The sequence below is a fragment of the Athene cunicularia genome, assembly GCF_003259725.1.
Source record: "Athene cunicularia isolate RWA chromosome 10 unlocalized genomic scaffold, athCun1 chr10_part1, whole genome shotgun sequence".
Lineage (NCBI taxonomy): Eukaryota > Metazoa > Chordata > Aves > Strigiformes > Strigidae > Athene > Athene cunicularia.
Genome location: NW_020799112.1, coordinates 10,569,829 through 10,586,260, shown reverse-complemented (window position 1 = coordinate 10,586,260; position 16,432 = coordinate 10,569,829). Strand labels below are relative to the sequence as shown.

General features: G+C 47.7%; 1 protein-coding gene across 1 annotated transcript in view; it reads right to left on the bottom strand.

Moving 5' to 3' along the window:
• Nucleotides 1-16,432, bottom strand: part of IGDCC3 (immunoglobulin superfamily DCC subclass member 3) — a 113,511-nt gene that overhangs the window by 4,864 nt on the left and 92,215 nt on the right. The window contains exons 9-11 of the mRNA XM_026856046.1: nucleotides 14,282-14,447; nucleotides 3,534-3,781; nucleotides 2,847-3,011 (exon numbers count right to left, since the gene is read on the bottom strand). Of these exons, the coding sequence (XP_026711847.1) occupies nucleotides 2,847-3,011; nucleotides 3,534-3,781; nucleotides 14,282-14,447 (579 nt within the window). The remainder of the gene's footprint in view (nucleotides 1-2,846; nucleotides 3,012-3,533; nucleotides 3,782-14,281; nucleotides 14,448-16,432) is intronic.

Below are 16,432 nucleotides of genomic sequence, written 5' to 3'. Positions count from 1 at the left end.
CCCCTTGCTTACAGCATCATTTTCCAAATCACATGTGAAAACGCCAGAGAAAGGGAAATCGCATTATCCCATGGACAAAGAAACACTGATGTGGGCCATCCTGATTTGCGAAGAGTTGGCTTTATTTTATGGTTGCAGAGCCTTACATTTAATAAAAACCACAAGAATATCTCTCCTTCAAAGTATGGAATATATAGTATTTATTCAAACTTTGAGTATATATATGTATAATATTGATTATATGTATGCACTCGCAGAATGCATGTGCTGTTTATAATGTTATTACACAAATAAGTGTATACAGATGGAGTATATCTCTGTGTGTGTGTGTGTATAAATATATGTACACACACACCAGTGTATAGGTGCTTCACAGAAGTATATGTAAGACATAATATGGATCTACTATAAGTGAGGCATCTCCCTCATGCTAAGGGCTGGGATACTTGTTTTCCTCTTCCGTGCTGTTTGGAATTTTCCCCAGGTCATTTCAACTTTCTTCTTGAAGGCATCTTTAGCCGAAGATGACTAAAGGAACAGTCTTCATCCTAGAAAAATGTCAAAAAGTCCTGGAGAAAACCCTAAAAAGCATTAAAAGACAAGAACAAGGAATGTGTGCTGCTTAATGAAGTGGAGAGAGTTTGAGATTTAAAATACCATGGCATTTGTGAAACGGCGTAAAGGAGAACAACAGGGAGGAGATAAGAAGACCTCCATAGTGAGAGAGGTTTATGGAGGACAAGGTTCACTTGGGTAGTTTCTCTACGGTGTCTTCCCTTCTACTTTCCATCCAAAACTATCACTGGCACAAAGGAAGGAGCATCGTGCCTCTAGAAAGCATTGGAGGCTTCAGCCAAGCGCACTCTCAGTGTATTCCTAACCCTGAAAGCTGACCTCTCCGAGGTGAAAGCAGTCCTGCTCCTCAGTACCTTCACCATATTCCTACTCCAGACAATACCAGTATAACATGGACTCCAGCTGGCAACATCTCTGCTGGCCACTCCAACAAGCGCCGCCCCGGCTCTGCTGAGCTGTTCCTGGCTGCCAGATTCACCCACCGCGTCCCTTCCACGCAAGGCAGGACATTGCAGCATGGTGACACAGAGGGCCCTGCCACCACAGGGCTTTACACACGTCTCTGTGTGCGTCTCACATGCGTCACGCTGAGCCGGGATGACAACACCGAGACACGGCGTGTCAGGGAAATCCCGTCCCTTTCTGAGGCTGCTAGCACAGATCCAGGTGCTCCATGAGCCCAGGGGAGTCATAGCTGTCATACCTCGGGAAGGCACGGGGTGAAATGGCTTGGCTGTGAGAAGAGTCAGACCTACAGCGAAACCTTAATTTGGTGACAAAAGCCACTAGATCCCGGCTCTCTGACCTGCTCTCTCTGTGAGCAAAAGGCAACAGGCACCCGAGTGAAGTAAATCAAACAAATCATGCCAGAACTGGGGCTTTTAAATCTCTTTTTATCTTCCTACAAGGCAAACGCAAGCTGAGGTTGAGTGATCTTAACCAAGCCAGCTTGTCCATCCTGAACATGGGGCTAATTGCTGAAGCTATGTTACACAGGACAAGCATTTTTTAAAGGATAGCAGAGCAGGACAGTGATGCCTTGAAACTTCAGAGAGCCAGGAAATTTATGATCCCATTACTGGATACCTAACTATTTCTGTTGTGATTGAAGGTAATAATGACAAAAACTCCTCTTTAGCTTGACCCAGACTTCTGCAGAGACACCAAGCTCTATGAAGCATGGCTGGCTTCTAGCTCCAGTAGCTGAACTCAGAGCACTGGGTCAAGGAGTTACAAGTTTTGCCTTAGTCCATCCTTCTGTGTCTAAATTGGAAGGAAAAACAAACTCCAAGGGTGACTGATTCCCTGCAGAGTACCAAGGAAAATAAACTTGCAGGGTGACAACTTGCAGGGTGAGGATTTATTGGTGTTGTGGCTTAAATGCTGTAGTAAACACTGGCAAGGGCTGAAAATGGAATGAGAACTGGATCTCCCACCTGGAAGTCAACACACTCTTTCATTTGATCCTAAATAAAGTATTGCACCCAAGGCCCTCTCTGCTGCAAATTCATAATTACTGAGTGTTCATGAGAACGATGCAATGCTCCTAAGAAAGTGTCAGTATGTGAGATTCAGAGGTGCTGGAGAGGTACATGAGTCTCTCGGAAAAATGTTCCTAAAATGCCAGCTGACAGACCACACTGGGGCTGGGGCTTCTGTCTGGTGTCTGTGTGCAAGGGTCCTGCATTAGAGCACCCACGTTCTTACTGGGGAAGTTAACTGGTGGCCACATATGGGAGGCCAAGTCAGGAAAAAATCCTTGGAGATTGCTCTAACTTCCCACTGAAACAGAAGGCTGGGCCAAGACAGGGATTTGTAAGTCAGGACAGCTCAGCTCTAGTGTGATTTCTCCAGGGTAGAGCAGAAAAAAAAATATTTAAGTGTGGCATGTATCAAGTAAGAGCTGTGAGTACCAGAGCTGCTGGAGGATCCTGAGATGCTGTTTGAGCAGGAAATCTGAATGTAGCAAGCAGTTCAGGAACAGCCCAGAGCAGCTGCAATGCATGAGACCAGCCAGACTTGCGCTCACCCTCTGCTACAACATCAGTTATGTGAGGCAATGCCATGTTTAAGGCAATCAGTAGACCCCTGTGTAACAATACAAGTGAATTTTACACAGTATCCCAGAGTATGAGGAGGAGTGGGAACAAGGAGCATCAACACCACAGGCTGTGCCAGAGTGCTCTGGAGTGAGTATCAGGGCGACTGGCGCTGCTGCTATGCACAGCGGGTTTCAGCATCTGATGGTCCAAGCGCAAAGTGTTCCTTACCTTCTCCCAGCGTGCTCACCACTGTGACTTCTGAGGCTTTGCTGGCACCCCGGGAGGTGTAAGCCTTTATATAAAAGCTATAGCTGGTCGAGGGCTCTAAATCAGTCACTAGCCGCTGGAAGGTGCTTTTGCTGACAGCCTCCTGATACTCCCTCTCTACAGGGTCTGAAGGGCAAAGAAAGAGAGAACAGAGCAGCGTTAGGCTTAGCAAGAGGTAAGGATCATAGAATGGCTCGGGTTGGAAGGGACCTTAAAGATCATCCAGCTCCAACCCTCCTGCCATGGGCAGGGGCACCTTCCACTAGCCCAGGTTGCTAAAGCCCTGTCCAACCTGGCCTTGAACCCTTCCAGGGAGGGGGCAGCCACAGCCTCTCTGACAAGGAGCCTAAACAGATGTTGCAAGTAGTAATTCTGATCTCTAAGGTGGATACGTAGCTGCTCACATCATCTACTGACATTTCTGTGTGCTTTGCTAGAGCTCTAAGCAGGCAGCAAGACATGACCACACAGCTTCACCCTCCCCACCCTTTTGGTATTTACATCAGCGTTACTTCCTCATCTCTGTCTTTCAGAAACATGGAGATGATGTGGGTGGCAGCACTGTCTAGTACCAGTTTACCTCGTGGGCCACAATGCTAAATTATGAGAAGGCTGAGGATGCTCTGGGCAGTGGGTAGAGCACCGTACCTGCAGCTTTCCTAATGTGCAGCACATAGCCGATGATCTCTGTGGTGTTCTGCAGAGGCTCTTTCCAAGACACTTGGATGGTGGTTGCAGAGACTGTCTCAGCCTTCACGTTCTGTGGAGGACCGGGCAGCCCGTCTGCCCACAGGACCGTCAGGCGAGCGCTGGCTTGCGTGGAGCCGGCGCTGTTCTCGGCGATGCACTGGTAGATGGCTTCATCCGCCTGGTTGATGCCATAGATGGAGAGAGTGCTGCGTAGGGACACAATGGGGACAAGCAGCTCACTGAGTGCTCTGCAGTATCCACTCCCCTCCCCTCCCATGCCATGGCACCCCCCTGTGCTGGCTCTGATGGCAGGGCATTCCACATGCTCTATTTCCACTGAAAGCTTCCAGAAAGCTGTGGGCTGGTGCTTTCACAAAATCCCAGAATCATCTAGGTTGGAAAAGACCTTGAAGATCATCCAGTCCAACCATTAACCAAACATTGACAGTCCACAACTCCACCAGATCCCTCAGCGCTGGGTCAACCCGACTCTTCAACCCCTCCAGGGATGGGGACTCCCCCCCTGCCCTGGGCAGCCCATTCCAATGCCCAGAAACCCCTTCTGGAAAGAAATACTTCCTGAGAGCCAGTCTAAGAGTCTTTTGGGGAAGGAAGAACCCAGGAGGTGGATGCATCATTTCTCAGATCCCATGACTGAGCAGATTATCTCTGTCTCAACTTGTGGAGACTGTGGTTCAAGTACAGCCAGATGTGGACACAGGGTAGGACAGGGAATGGCAGGATCTGAAGCCCTGAATTCAGGAAGATCCCAGCCACACTGCAGAGATAGCTCTGTGGCAAGTGCACCTGTACACCCAAACCAGATTTAACTGTCTTAGTTCCAGTACACACCAGTGAGACCCATCCAGACACTGCACACAGCCGCTAAGCCAAGTATAATCAAGCGCAGCCAGAAAGCCCTCTGGTGATGCTCTAATTGTATTATAGCACATTAAAGCAGTCTTAGGGTAACATCAGGATTAGCTGACTTATCCAGCAGGGTTACAGCCTCAGCTCCTGCTTCTGCATTTTCAGAAACATGATCACCATGAGCCAAAACCCAAAGCTTATGAACGAATTGCAGGTTTTGTCTGCGAAACCTCTGAGCATCTTTTTGCTGCTGGCACATCAAAGCTTGCCCTCCCATGGCAGCAACCAGGACAGTTCCTCCAGCGTGTTCTCAGGGACCTCCATACCAGGCTTAGGTGCTGCTTTCAGCCTCTGAGATAAAGACAGGCACTGACTACCCTGACGGAAAACACCCTAAATGAGGGGGGAAAAGCCAGTGATGTACCAGCTTCCCAAAATTCCTGAGCACAGTGCCCATCTCTGCACCACCTCTAGGAGGGATGTTTAGTGGCTTGGTGGGCACAGTGACAACCAGAGTCCTTGTACACGTGGGCACCTGAACTGATGGTCCTTTCTGAGCTGTGTGACCCTCCAGCAATGGCTGTGTACAACTGGAGCTAGTTCAGAGCCAGCCCAAGGCTTGCACTGCCCAGTATCTTTAAAACAACACCAGCAAATACTGACTCAGAAATAACTGTCCAACACAGCTCTATCTTTTCTTAATAACATTTGTTCACAAACGGGGATCCATCAATGAAAGCTCTGCTCTCTCCAGGGTTTGCTCCCTTCCTCAGAAATCAAGCCTGGAACAACACGGTTCAATTTGTGTGAATAAAACACTGCTCACCACTGCCTCCTCTTCCATTTTGGAGCATCACCCAGATGTGCATCACTCTGGCTTAATCCCTATTTGTGCATCTGTATTTGTGAACTGTGGTTTGCTCTGGCTTGGCATGAATGCTTGGGAGACCACAATGCCTCCAAGCTTCAGCATCATCTCATTGGCTTATGTCACAGCTTGCATGAGCTTTCTCATTGCTATTTTCCTGTAAGAAATGACTCAAACCTAACCAAATCCACATCCCTTGCTTGCTTCTAGGGAGAAATAAATTATTTTCTTCTCCTACGGTGAATTCCAGGTGGACTTGGGACTTGACTGCACACGAGTAAAACCCAAGCACCCCTGCTGATGTGAGGGGCACTTCATGGCTTTTTTGTGGGTCATAATCAAAGCTGCCTTTTATGTAAATGAAAAATTGTACATCGAAAGTGAAAATGATGAATAACTTGCCACTGCCTGCCTGTATGTCAGAACGAATGCTTCTTCTAATTGCAGTAAAATATTGGTCTTCCTATATTAAAATTTATTATTGCTGTTGATTTAACATTCATATTTCTGCCTTGCAAATTATTGGGGCCATGGTGAGTGAGCAAATGTTTAACAGTCATCTATTTATGTCCTGTGCCTTTGTTTCCTTGGAAACATTGTAAATGGAATATCAAATGTGATGGTTTCAGCTGATATGGTGATTTTAGAGAATCAGCCCTAAGCTCCTCTCATAGCCACGGGCTCAACGTATCTGATTAAATGGAAGGAGAAAGGCAGAGCTGGGAGGGGGCACAGGGAGGAAGGACACGATGTGTGGCTCAACTGTGTCAACAAGGGCTGATTCCTGTGAGGACAGATGGCAGAAGGCAGGATTACGCTGTCCGAAAGCTGTACTTGCAGCTCTGCACAAAGCAGATGTGTGGAAGGAGCAGCAGCGCTTCCTTCTGTCCTGTCAGTGCAGGGATTATTTCCAGGCGGCTGCTGTGCATCTGGGCACCCAGGAGCAGCCAGGCCAGGCTGGCACACGAGTTGAGAGCAGGGTTAAGCTTCCCAAGCACAAAGCAGCCTAGGAACAACTAGGAGTATTAGGCTTCTCTGCTTCCGAATGTATTTATTTGCTTTACACAGAGAGAGGAAAAGATGCAGAGGAGAGAAGAGGGGAGCTTGGTTGGAAAGCAGTGCATGGGTGCAAGGAGCCTGACGGCAACAGCATGATGCTGGAGCCAAAGACATCTCTTCTGGGAGGACTGCAGGGTGAGCAAAGCTCTTCTTGGGTGACACAGATGATGTGCTGGATTGCCAGTGATCCTGGGACAGCTCTTGGCCACTGGGACCCAGAGCTGGGCAGAGCCTAAGACACCCCAGCTGCCTCTCTGCAGAGGTGCCAGGGTGGTCAGTAACACTGTCACGCACAAAGCAGAAGAAATAAACAAAATAAATTTCCACAAAGTGGACATGGCAGGTAGCTGGAAACTTGCTTTAGGCTTTGAAAAGTTAATTTTCACTGAGATTTACAAGGCTGTGTTTGGACGTACTGTGCAATAAGAGCCTTGGCCATCCATTACCTAGAGCCCATGTTACCTGGAATGATGCTCAGGCAACAGGGTCAATAAAACAATGGGATTTTTGGCTATGCCTATAAAGCTGGGTAAGGAGCAGAAACCAAGCGTGGAGAAGTTGGCGAGCAAAATGCCCAGTATCTAAACACCAGCTTCATGAGAATAAGGGTTTTCTCTCTCTCTCTCTGTTGGTCCCTCTAACACCCACAGGCAGACCTCTGAAGGAGGCTGCCAAGCTCCCTGCAAGCCCCGGCATGAGCTCTGAAGCACGCTGGTAGCTGTGATGAGGAGGGCAGGAGCTGGCAGTGAGTTACATGAACCCCAGCATCATCCCAGCTGATACTTCTGCTGTGCGTCCATTTTCATCTTAACTGTTGACAAATTCTTCCTGCCTTTGCCCACCACATCAGCCCCTGGAGGATGCAACGCAGCAGGGTCAGCATTTGGTCCAGCAGCTTTCCCAGGTTTTGCTGCTTTTTGTCTTTTTATTTTTTTTTAAAAAGCTCAAACAAAAGGAAAATATGTAGTTGCCGTGTGAGGAGGCGCAGAGCGTCTCTGCACGTCAGCCATCTGAAATATGCAGTGTCCTTTTATTTCTCCCTGTCAACAGGAAAAAAATCTGTCACTTTGGGACATCTGCTGTTGGAAAACTTTCCTGCGAGTGCCAGACTGGCAGCGCCGCAAGCACGTCAGACGAGGCGAGATGCCAGAAGGCTTTCTGCTGGTCACCAAAGCCGCTCAGCGAGCCGAGGGCTCCATCACATCTCCGCACAATGCCCTGACAGGCATTGATGGAAGTGGGGAGAGGAGCCGCTGCAGATTCACACCCGGCTGAGCTGAAATGAGAGGCCTCTGCTGCTCGAAAGCCGCAGTATTCCCAAGCTGTCTTCCCAGTTCATAGGCAATCAGGATGACTGATCTGGCTCGGGTCAGGGGTCTGGGCCGGTGACCGGAGATCGGCTTTCCAAAGGCTCTTCTGAAAAAGTCTGAGAACTGAAGGAAGCCTCTTCATCGATTCAGCAGCACAAAGAAGAAGAGGGGCCCATCTGGAAGGATATCAGCATGCGCGCGCACACAGGCACACAAAAGAGGGAGTGTGATGAAATTAATGCAGAGAGCAGGCTGTGGCTAGTGGGGAGAGCATTTTAAGTGCCAGCAGCTCCAGAAAGCCACCAGCATGTCATTCAGATGCCCTGTCCCTGTGCCCTGCTCTGCCTCCATTTGCTGTGGGTCGTGTTGTGCTGTGCTGCACCGAGTGATCTGCTCCTGGGCTGTCGGCCGGTGCCATGCTGGGAAGGAGCTTTTTCCCCTCTGGTGCTGATTGTTGGCAATTTTACAGAAATGCCCTGTATTTTGAAGGTTGCCTCATACAGGCTAAGAATGTGATGCTCATCAGCCCAGAGAGACACTGCATATTGTCCCCAGCCCTCTATAAGCATGTTCTTCAACCTCCAGAAATTAAATATGCAGGGCAAAACTGGGTTGTGTTATGCAGGAGAAGGAATCCTTTCCATACAAACTGGTTTATATTTAGCAGGTACTGCAGCCCACTGGCCAGGATCCCAGCCTGATTCTGCGGTCACAGAGTCATCCTAGTGCAGTTTCGGGAGGGATACTGCTGGTCCCAGTAGGGCACATCATGCCATGGGGAACCAGCCCACACTCCACATCAGTGCCAGATGAAAGGGCCAGCAGACTCTCATCCTGCAAAGCTGGTTGGAGATGCTGGTCCTCACACACCTGGGAGAGGACAAAGTCTGGCAGAAAGGGGATTTGGCTGTACAGTGTGTTTTCTGCAAATGGGATGCTGTAAATGGCATCATATTTGCTACAGGAGGCACAGCAGTGGCATCATTCCATCCTGAAATGCTGACTCCATGACACCTGGGTTTGCGCTGTCCTGACACGACACATACGCTGAGCCCCTTTGGGAACTCACCACTGCTCAGGCACCAAGGTGGGACAAGCAGTGGCCGGGCTCAGGTCTACAACCCAACCAGACACCAAGTCTCTAGCCTTGGAGGCTCTGGGTCCCTTGGTTCAGCTCTAGTCCACATCAGAGGTGGTCTGAGCTTTCCCAGGTGGGAACGGTGGAGCTGTGTCCTCCCATCCCTGCAGAGCTGGGAAGTGTACCCTGGCACAGGCAGGAGACCACAGCCAGAGCTGGCTGCTCCTTCTTACAAGACTTGCTGGTTATCTGGTAAACGTGTTGGCTGCCACTCAATCTGTTTTCACAAGCCAGAGATTGCAAACACAGACTTAACTTGAATCCTGTCCCAGGGAGGGAGCAGAAAAGTCTTTGCATCTGCAGGACCACAGGGAAGCAGCAAACATCTCAGGAAAAGCTACTGGAAGGGAGGGCAGATGCCTACATTGGTAGGACTGCTAATGCAGACAGCTGGGAGAGCTATCTGCTGCTAAATGGAAAGTCCCCCAACCCTTTTTCCTAGCAAGGGAAAGAAAGAAAGAAAGAAAAGACTCAGCCTAATCTAGGGGAGGCTGATTTTGGGCTGCCCCATGATGGGCTCAGTCCTGCTTCAAAGGCTCCTGTGTAAGGACCATTCTCTGCAGACTTATTTTGCTGTATGCAACAGTTTGAAGAAACACTGAAAACCCTGAATTGGTGATGCACTTCAGCAGCTCAGTGGAGCAGCAGACAGAGAAAAATTACACAGGCAACTTGGTAGCAAAATAATTGAGGCCACATGAGAAGAAGAGACTGATGCCCGTTGCTGTTGGCTGCTCCTGGGCTCCTGCAGATCCCTTTTGTGGGATATGGCTGTGTGATCCCAGCACGGGATCCCTGCTTGGTGCTGGGAAGGGGCTTAGTGGGGCTTTGGGCGCTCGTGTGGAGACCTTCCTTGTGAAGACCATTTCCACGTGTCTTCCAAACAAAGTCAAACCCATAAATTATTCTTAAATCAGGAGCAGCTGGTTCACTTCTCAGTCTTCCGTGTACTTATTTGTCACGCTTCTGGGAACTGAAATATGATTTGCTATATGGTACCCTTCCCATAATCACCAACGTTTTTCAAACTCACTGCATAAACAACCTACAGGCTTGCCTGTCCTCCCTTAATGTGTCCAAATCCCTACAAATTCAAGAGTTTGTGGGATGTGTGCACCATGAAGGGACGTACAAACCCATCTGCATCTCTTCACACTCAGCTAACAGGGTTTTATAGAAAAAAGCCACCTTGTGAAGGACAGGCTCTAGTTTCTCTGGATTTGGTACCAAAAGGGCTGTCTGGTCCCATGTGCTTGGGTGTTTGTGCTTGAGGGTCGCCCTCCGTATCTGTGCTAGGATTAATCAGCACGACAAGTGCAAGAAAAGCAAAGTTGTCCTAAAGTTTATTTACAGAGGAATATTTTCCCTCATGAACCTTGAACATTCACGGCCCTTGAAGCGAGTCATTCTTAGAGCACTAAAACAAGCGCAAACCAGTGAGGAAGAATTTAAAAAGGAGACAGTTCATAAGCGAAGGTCACTGAGAAGAGCAAATGCCACCTGAGCCCAAGTCCTAACGAAGCCTTTTTCCTGTGGAACAAATGAAGTCCCTTAATTACCATTTTGTAAATAAAATCTTCTTGGAAAATCAATATTTAGAGCTTGCCTTCTCTGAAGATGTTGGCCTTTGTTCCTTGCTATTACGGCAATATAAACCCCATAGTGTGATATACTTCTAGGCTGAAAATTATCCCCTGAACCTGATTGGGTCAAAGAAAGAAAGGCAATAAACCTTTCAGAGCAGTAATTTGGGTACTATTTCATGCTTCCTTGTAAATTTTGAAGTAATAACCTAGAAAGCATGATTTTACACAAGCCCACAATTAAATTGGTCACTAACCACCCCTTCCTCCTGCAGCAATACGCCTGCTTTTGGGCCGGGCTGGTGATGCCAGGTGGGAATTTTGCTGGCAATGCCCACAACACCTCTCAGGTATTTGGATTATGATCGATCCAAATCATCCCAGGAACAATATGGGCAAACACCATCTCTGATCAACAGAAAAAGACAGACCCTGAAGCTGCTGGACATGGGGATGGCTCCACCAAAGTCAAAAAGGCTCCATCAGAGTCTCCATCCAAAAGCATCACCCTGACAGCTATCAGCTCCATCCCCAGCCCAGGGACTGTGTGTCAAGGCAGCCCCATCGTCAGCTCCTCCAGTGATTTTTATTCACAGCTTTTAATGGAAAACCCCACAATTCCCTATGCCTGAGCCTTCATGCATTTTTCATTAACAATTATCTACTATCCCAGAACTGCTTTTGATTTTTGCTAATCATCGATTGGATATTTTGTTCCCACACAGCTGGCATTTTCAAAACATAACAACCACCTCTGGAGAGGGCACAGCAGAAGGCTGATCTTTAATGCTAATGTGCCCAGAAACCGTCAACACATCAGGTGATGAGAATTCACATCTAAGGGACCACAAGGGAAGAGGTGTTTATCGGACACAGCCTGTGAGACTTATTTTACTGTGCTGAAAGGCTGGAAGTTGGCAAGTGATCATTTGATGTTGTACCAGTAGCCACATCCAATCTGCAGTGAATCCAGTCCTGAAGCTGCTGTCCCATCTCAACAACAATGGGGTTCTGAAGTCCCCTGACCTTGAGGGTTTGCTCTCCTTGGGTTTGCAGTTACTGCATACAAGAGACAGTGTGACATGACGTAGATGTCAAAGGGCCCTTCACAACTTTGTGAAGCAACAGTTTGATGGACAGATCTTCCCATCAGCTCTGAGTTTGTGCAGACAGGCTACTGCCCTCAGGAGCTTGCAGGAACAGAGCAGCATCTTGAACACACCATGTTCTGCAGGTCTGGACCTCACTTCTAGCTGTGTTTGTGTCTTTCGAACAAAGTTGCTCATAACACTATATTTTGCAATCAATTAGCACATGATATGATTTGGGATGATTTACTTTTTTTTTTCTAAAAAAATCCCTTTGGGGGCATTCAGACCTTTATTGCCATATTAGGCAGAGTTTTAATCCAAATGAATTTTCTAGGAAACCATGTAATCTAATTAAAAAGCTCATAGTGCAGTTTAGTAGCTTCATTACTAGTAGATTCAAGATCCATCTTTACACGGACAAATATTTTCCAAGTGCAATAGACTGATAAATCCAAGGCATAATCACAAACTGATTCTGCCTGGAACTAAGTGGGTTACAGCACTTAGTCATGCCCATGAGAATGAAACAAAGGACAACTTGAAAAAGCTCAGAAAAAAACCCAGCCGTTGATCTGTTTCCTCCAATTCATGGAGCACCCAGCCCTGCTGTACCAGTGAGGGCATTTTTCAGGCTGACAGCTTTGGAAACCACCAGGCATGGCCACTTGCCTGAAGTTGGGTGTCAGAGTAGACCAAGACTAGTGCTAAAGAAGCCAAAAGTTCAACATGTCAAGTACAATGGCCTTAGGGCTCAGCTTTACAATTGCCTTACTATAGCTTGAGAAGATGCTATGTGTCAGCTGAGCCCCAGTAAATGGCTGAGCTCCCCCAGCCTGTGCCAGATGCAATGTAATCTGATCATTTACCTTGCAGTAGAAAAGACTGACACTAAATTGCATTACATGATTCCCATAAGAAAGCAATTACCTCGATGTTCACCAAGTCGCAGTTCACATGCACATGTAGTGCAGCTCCAGGCACAGGGACCTGGCCAGGAGACATGACCATGACCAAAGACCCTACTTTTACTTTCCTCAAACAGTGAAGAGGAATGATTTCACAGGCAAGACACCTGGGTGAGATGCAGAGCTGGATTCAGTGTGGGTTTTGTCATGGATTTAACAACTACTCATAAGGTCTTTGGTCACTTCTGACTCCACTTTCTGGTCAATAAAAGGGGATGCACTAATTTCCCTCCTCTTATTTCTGCTCTGTTCATATTGTAGGGGCAGACATGCCTCAGAAACCCATGAAGTGAACTAGAAGACCGTGAGGCTGGATTGAGGGGCACACATGAAGTTCCCTGAAGCTCTAAAAGCTCAGAGAAAACCTCCACTGATTAAGAATATTTTATTACAACTCATACCTTATCCTCCTTGCAATTCCTTCTCTCCTTCATATAACAAAGCTTTAAAAAAGCCTCAAACCTCAAAACAAAACCCTATATTATAGAGAAACTTCGAAAAATAAAATCATTGTTCTCTCTTGAGGAAAAAGCCATGGTGCCCACACAGCACCTCCCAACAGTCTAAAGTGAAGGTCCGGACCCTCCAGTGAGGTTGGGGAGTTGCATTCATGAGATGCATTTGTTAATACAGATAGCAGCTATATGACACCATAGAGTACAAATCTCTACCAATAATTTAGGTTTACAACACAGGCACTATTATTTTTCAGTATACTGTTCCATGCTATTTCCATAGAAACTATGTTGTCAACTTGTAATTTTCACACTAAGTGCATCCCACCATATTATCTTCTCACATGAAAATGCAGTTATTTAGTACTCAGAGAAAACACTCTTCCCCGGTGAGATAAAAGGCTGAAGTTTAGTGAAAAACAACTTCCATGCAAATATTATTTCAAATGTATTTGCATTTGCACATGCAGGCAGGTCAATGTTCAGGGATTAAAGCATGGTTCCTCTACTGCGGAGTGAGTGTGGTCCCTGCCAACTCTAGGGACAACATTCAGTCCTTCCAGAAATACCCAGATGATGATCAGCACTGAATACAAACTTTTGCTGGATTTCTGTATCATTAGTCAAAGTCTAATGCTGATGTCTTGGTACAATAAAGCACGAAGTGCTGAAATATAATCTTACGAAGTGCACCTAGCAGGACTAGAGCCCAAGTTAAATCCACAGACCTGCTTCTAAACATGACCACCTTCACATTAGCTCTTTGCTAATGCAAAAAGCCAACATCTCTCCCACTTCCCTTTCCACTGGAGGCCAGACAGTTAAAAAATAACAGCCTTTAATTCAGACTCAAAAGCAGGGTGAGGGAGCATTGCATCAGTCTGAGGGATGCATGACAGCAACCCACCTTGCCTACTGAAGCCGAGCCAGCTCTAAAGCACTCCCTTTTCAAGGTGCTCAAGCAGGAGGACTGGAATCTCTCTAGATCACTCATGCCCCTCTCGGCCTTAAGCACATTAGCCACTGCCCAGCGCAATGGGGCTATGGCAAAAAAGGGCTTGCACGGCCCACCAGGACACGCTGCAGACCCCACTGCTCTCTGCCAGCCTTCACCAACCAGTCCAAAATGAGCTACTGCACACACCTGCCTCAAATCTGCAGTTCGGGCAAAAGTTGAAGCCTGTGTGAGCCAACTTGCTCTTTGCCCAAGAATGACACCTGCAGGGACAGCTACTGCTGGACCATAAGGTGATGTCAGTCCTCCATCTGTGCAGATTGATGCTAGGGAATGGCATAACCCAGCCGTGCACCTCACACTGCTCTCCACCCCATGCTGCAGTGCCAGCAGCCAGCACACAGGGACTTACCTGTTGTTATTCTTCAGCTTAATGTGGTCGCTGGTCTCCAGGATCTGCCCGTTCCTCAGCCAAGTGATCTGGGGCGGGGGTTCCCCTTGGGCCACACACGTGAAGATGGCCGTAGTCCCCACAGGCCTGGAAATGGACTGGGGATGCTGCACAAACTCTGCAGGGGCTGCAAGAAGAAAGGAGAAGGAGGGTGAGAAAAGACATGACGATCCCACTTTCTCTTGTTACAAAGAGCAACCTTGTAGCTTGGGCTTCAGTAAGGCCTGTCTGCCTGGAAATGTGGGATACTTGGCCAACCCAACATAGGCAGCAGACAACTGTGGTTTGGATGTTGTGTCTGTAATTAGTGCAGTGCTACAATCTGGTCACCCATCCTGGCAGTCATGGCTTCATTGAAGGCACCTGAAGGTCAGCTCAGGACTGTATGGAGAGCCCAGGTGGGTCCTACATCATTCAGGCAAACAGCAACAGGATCTAAGCCCACTCATCTCTCCCCAGTCTCCCAGTGAAAGCAATCCCAGTGCTGCAAAATAATCCATATCTGACAAAGGTTATTTAAATGCATCCTGCCTGCTAGGGGAGCAGGCTGGAAGGTCAGCAGCCTCTGGTTGTTTGCACAGACATAAAATGGAAAGTGTACATAACTCTGCATAGCCATGTGGCACCACACAGGGCCACTGTGCTGGCAGAAATGAGCCCTCTGCTATGGAGGCTTTCAAAAATCAGCACATATTGACAGTACGAAGAGCGGTGAGGGAAGAAGGCCGCAACTACAAGCGCCGATTATAGTATTTGTGGTTGGGAAGATCTGCTGTTTCATCAACAGCGGAGCTAGAGCAATGTCTTGTGGCTTCACCCAAAGGACTCATACGGCATTACCAAACTGCTCACAAATGGAAAGAAACGTATGGATGTGCACAGGGCAATCTAGCAGGTTGTTCTTCCCCCAGTAAATATCAGATTTACTGCAGACTATCCTGGTAGCAGTAGCCTGGGGACCTGTTTTTACCCCAGACCTGCAGCCTGGGACCCTTGGGCTCCTGAAAAGCCTGGCAGAAGTCTCCACCATCCCTGTAACTGCTGCTCACCTCATAACCAAATGTTTTCACCTTTAACAATAACATTTTTAAACAGAAAGTGATTTCCCCCTTCCAGCAGCTCAAAATAGATTTAAAATCATTTATCAGAATAAACCAGTGTATCAGCCTACAGAAAGCAGGGCCTGAAAGACACTGTCAAATAGGTGAGTTTATTCAGGCAGTTACGCTTCAAATGGCAAAGTGATAAATATACTGCACGTTGCTGCTGAAACCTAAAATCAGGTGGAACTGGCAGCAGCCACAATGAAGACAAACAGATAAGAGGCACGGGCCTGTAATGAATTTACCGACTAGTGTCACGTAATGGATGGCTGGTGTTAAATTTTCCCGACAAAAGCAAGATTATCCAGGGAAATATGTTCAGGGCCATTTGCTGGTGTTTTCTAAGCATGGTGTTGGTGGGCTTTGCCACCAGCAGAGATGCTGGGATGGGAAAAAAGAGCAAACAGATCCAGCAAAATGTGCTGAGGAGTGGCCAGGCTGCTGGTGGGAGCAGCTATGCAAGAGCTGAGCCCTGTATTCCATGGCCAAAAACCCCCTCGAGGTTTGCTGCAGGAGCACGGGGTGATAAAGCTCTTTTCCAGCTGCAAGCGTGCAAAGGAAGAGCATCACTACTGCTGCAAAAAAAGGCCAAAGCGCAGTGCAAGGTGTGGGCGTGTAAGAGCAATGTCATGCACGTTCTAAGTCCTGCAATCAGAAAGACACAGAAACTCACTGAAGAGCCCATCTACCTCAAAGGAGCCCCCTCTTCCATTTTTAATAATCAAAGGGAAGCGGAGCACGGCAGGTCTGACTTATGTTAGCAGTAGGGGGTGTCCGCTGGCAGAGTTTATTGTCAGGCCACTTCTGCCAGCGCTCGGGTCTACTAATGAACCTGATCTCAGCAACCTAATGGACACATATTTCCAGAACCTCCTGCTAAACTTCCCCAGGTGCCAATCGATCCCTTGTCCTTTTTATGACTGGGCCATTTACTGCTGCAGTGGCTTGGCCAGCTATGTGATCATTTAATCATTTAATGACATTGTTTTTAGATGAATCCCTGCCCCGT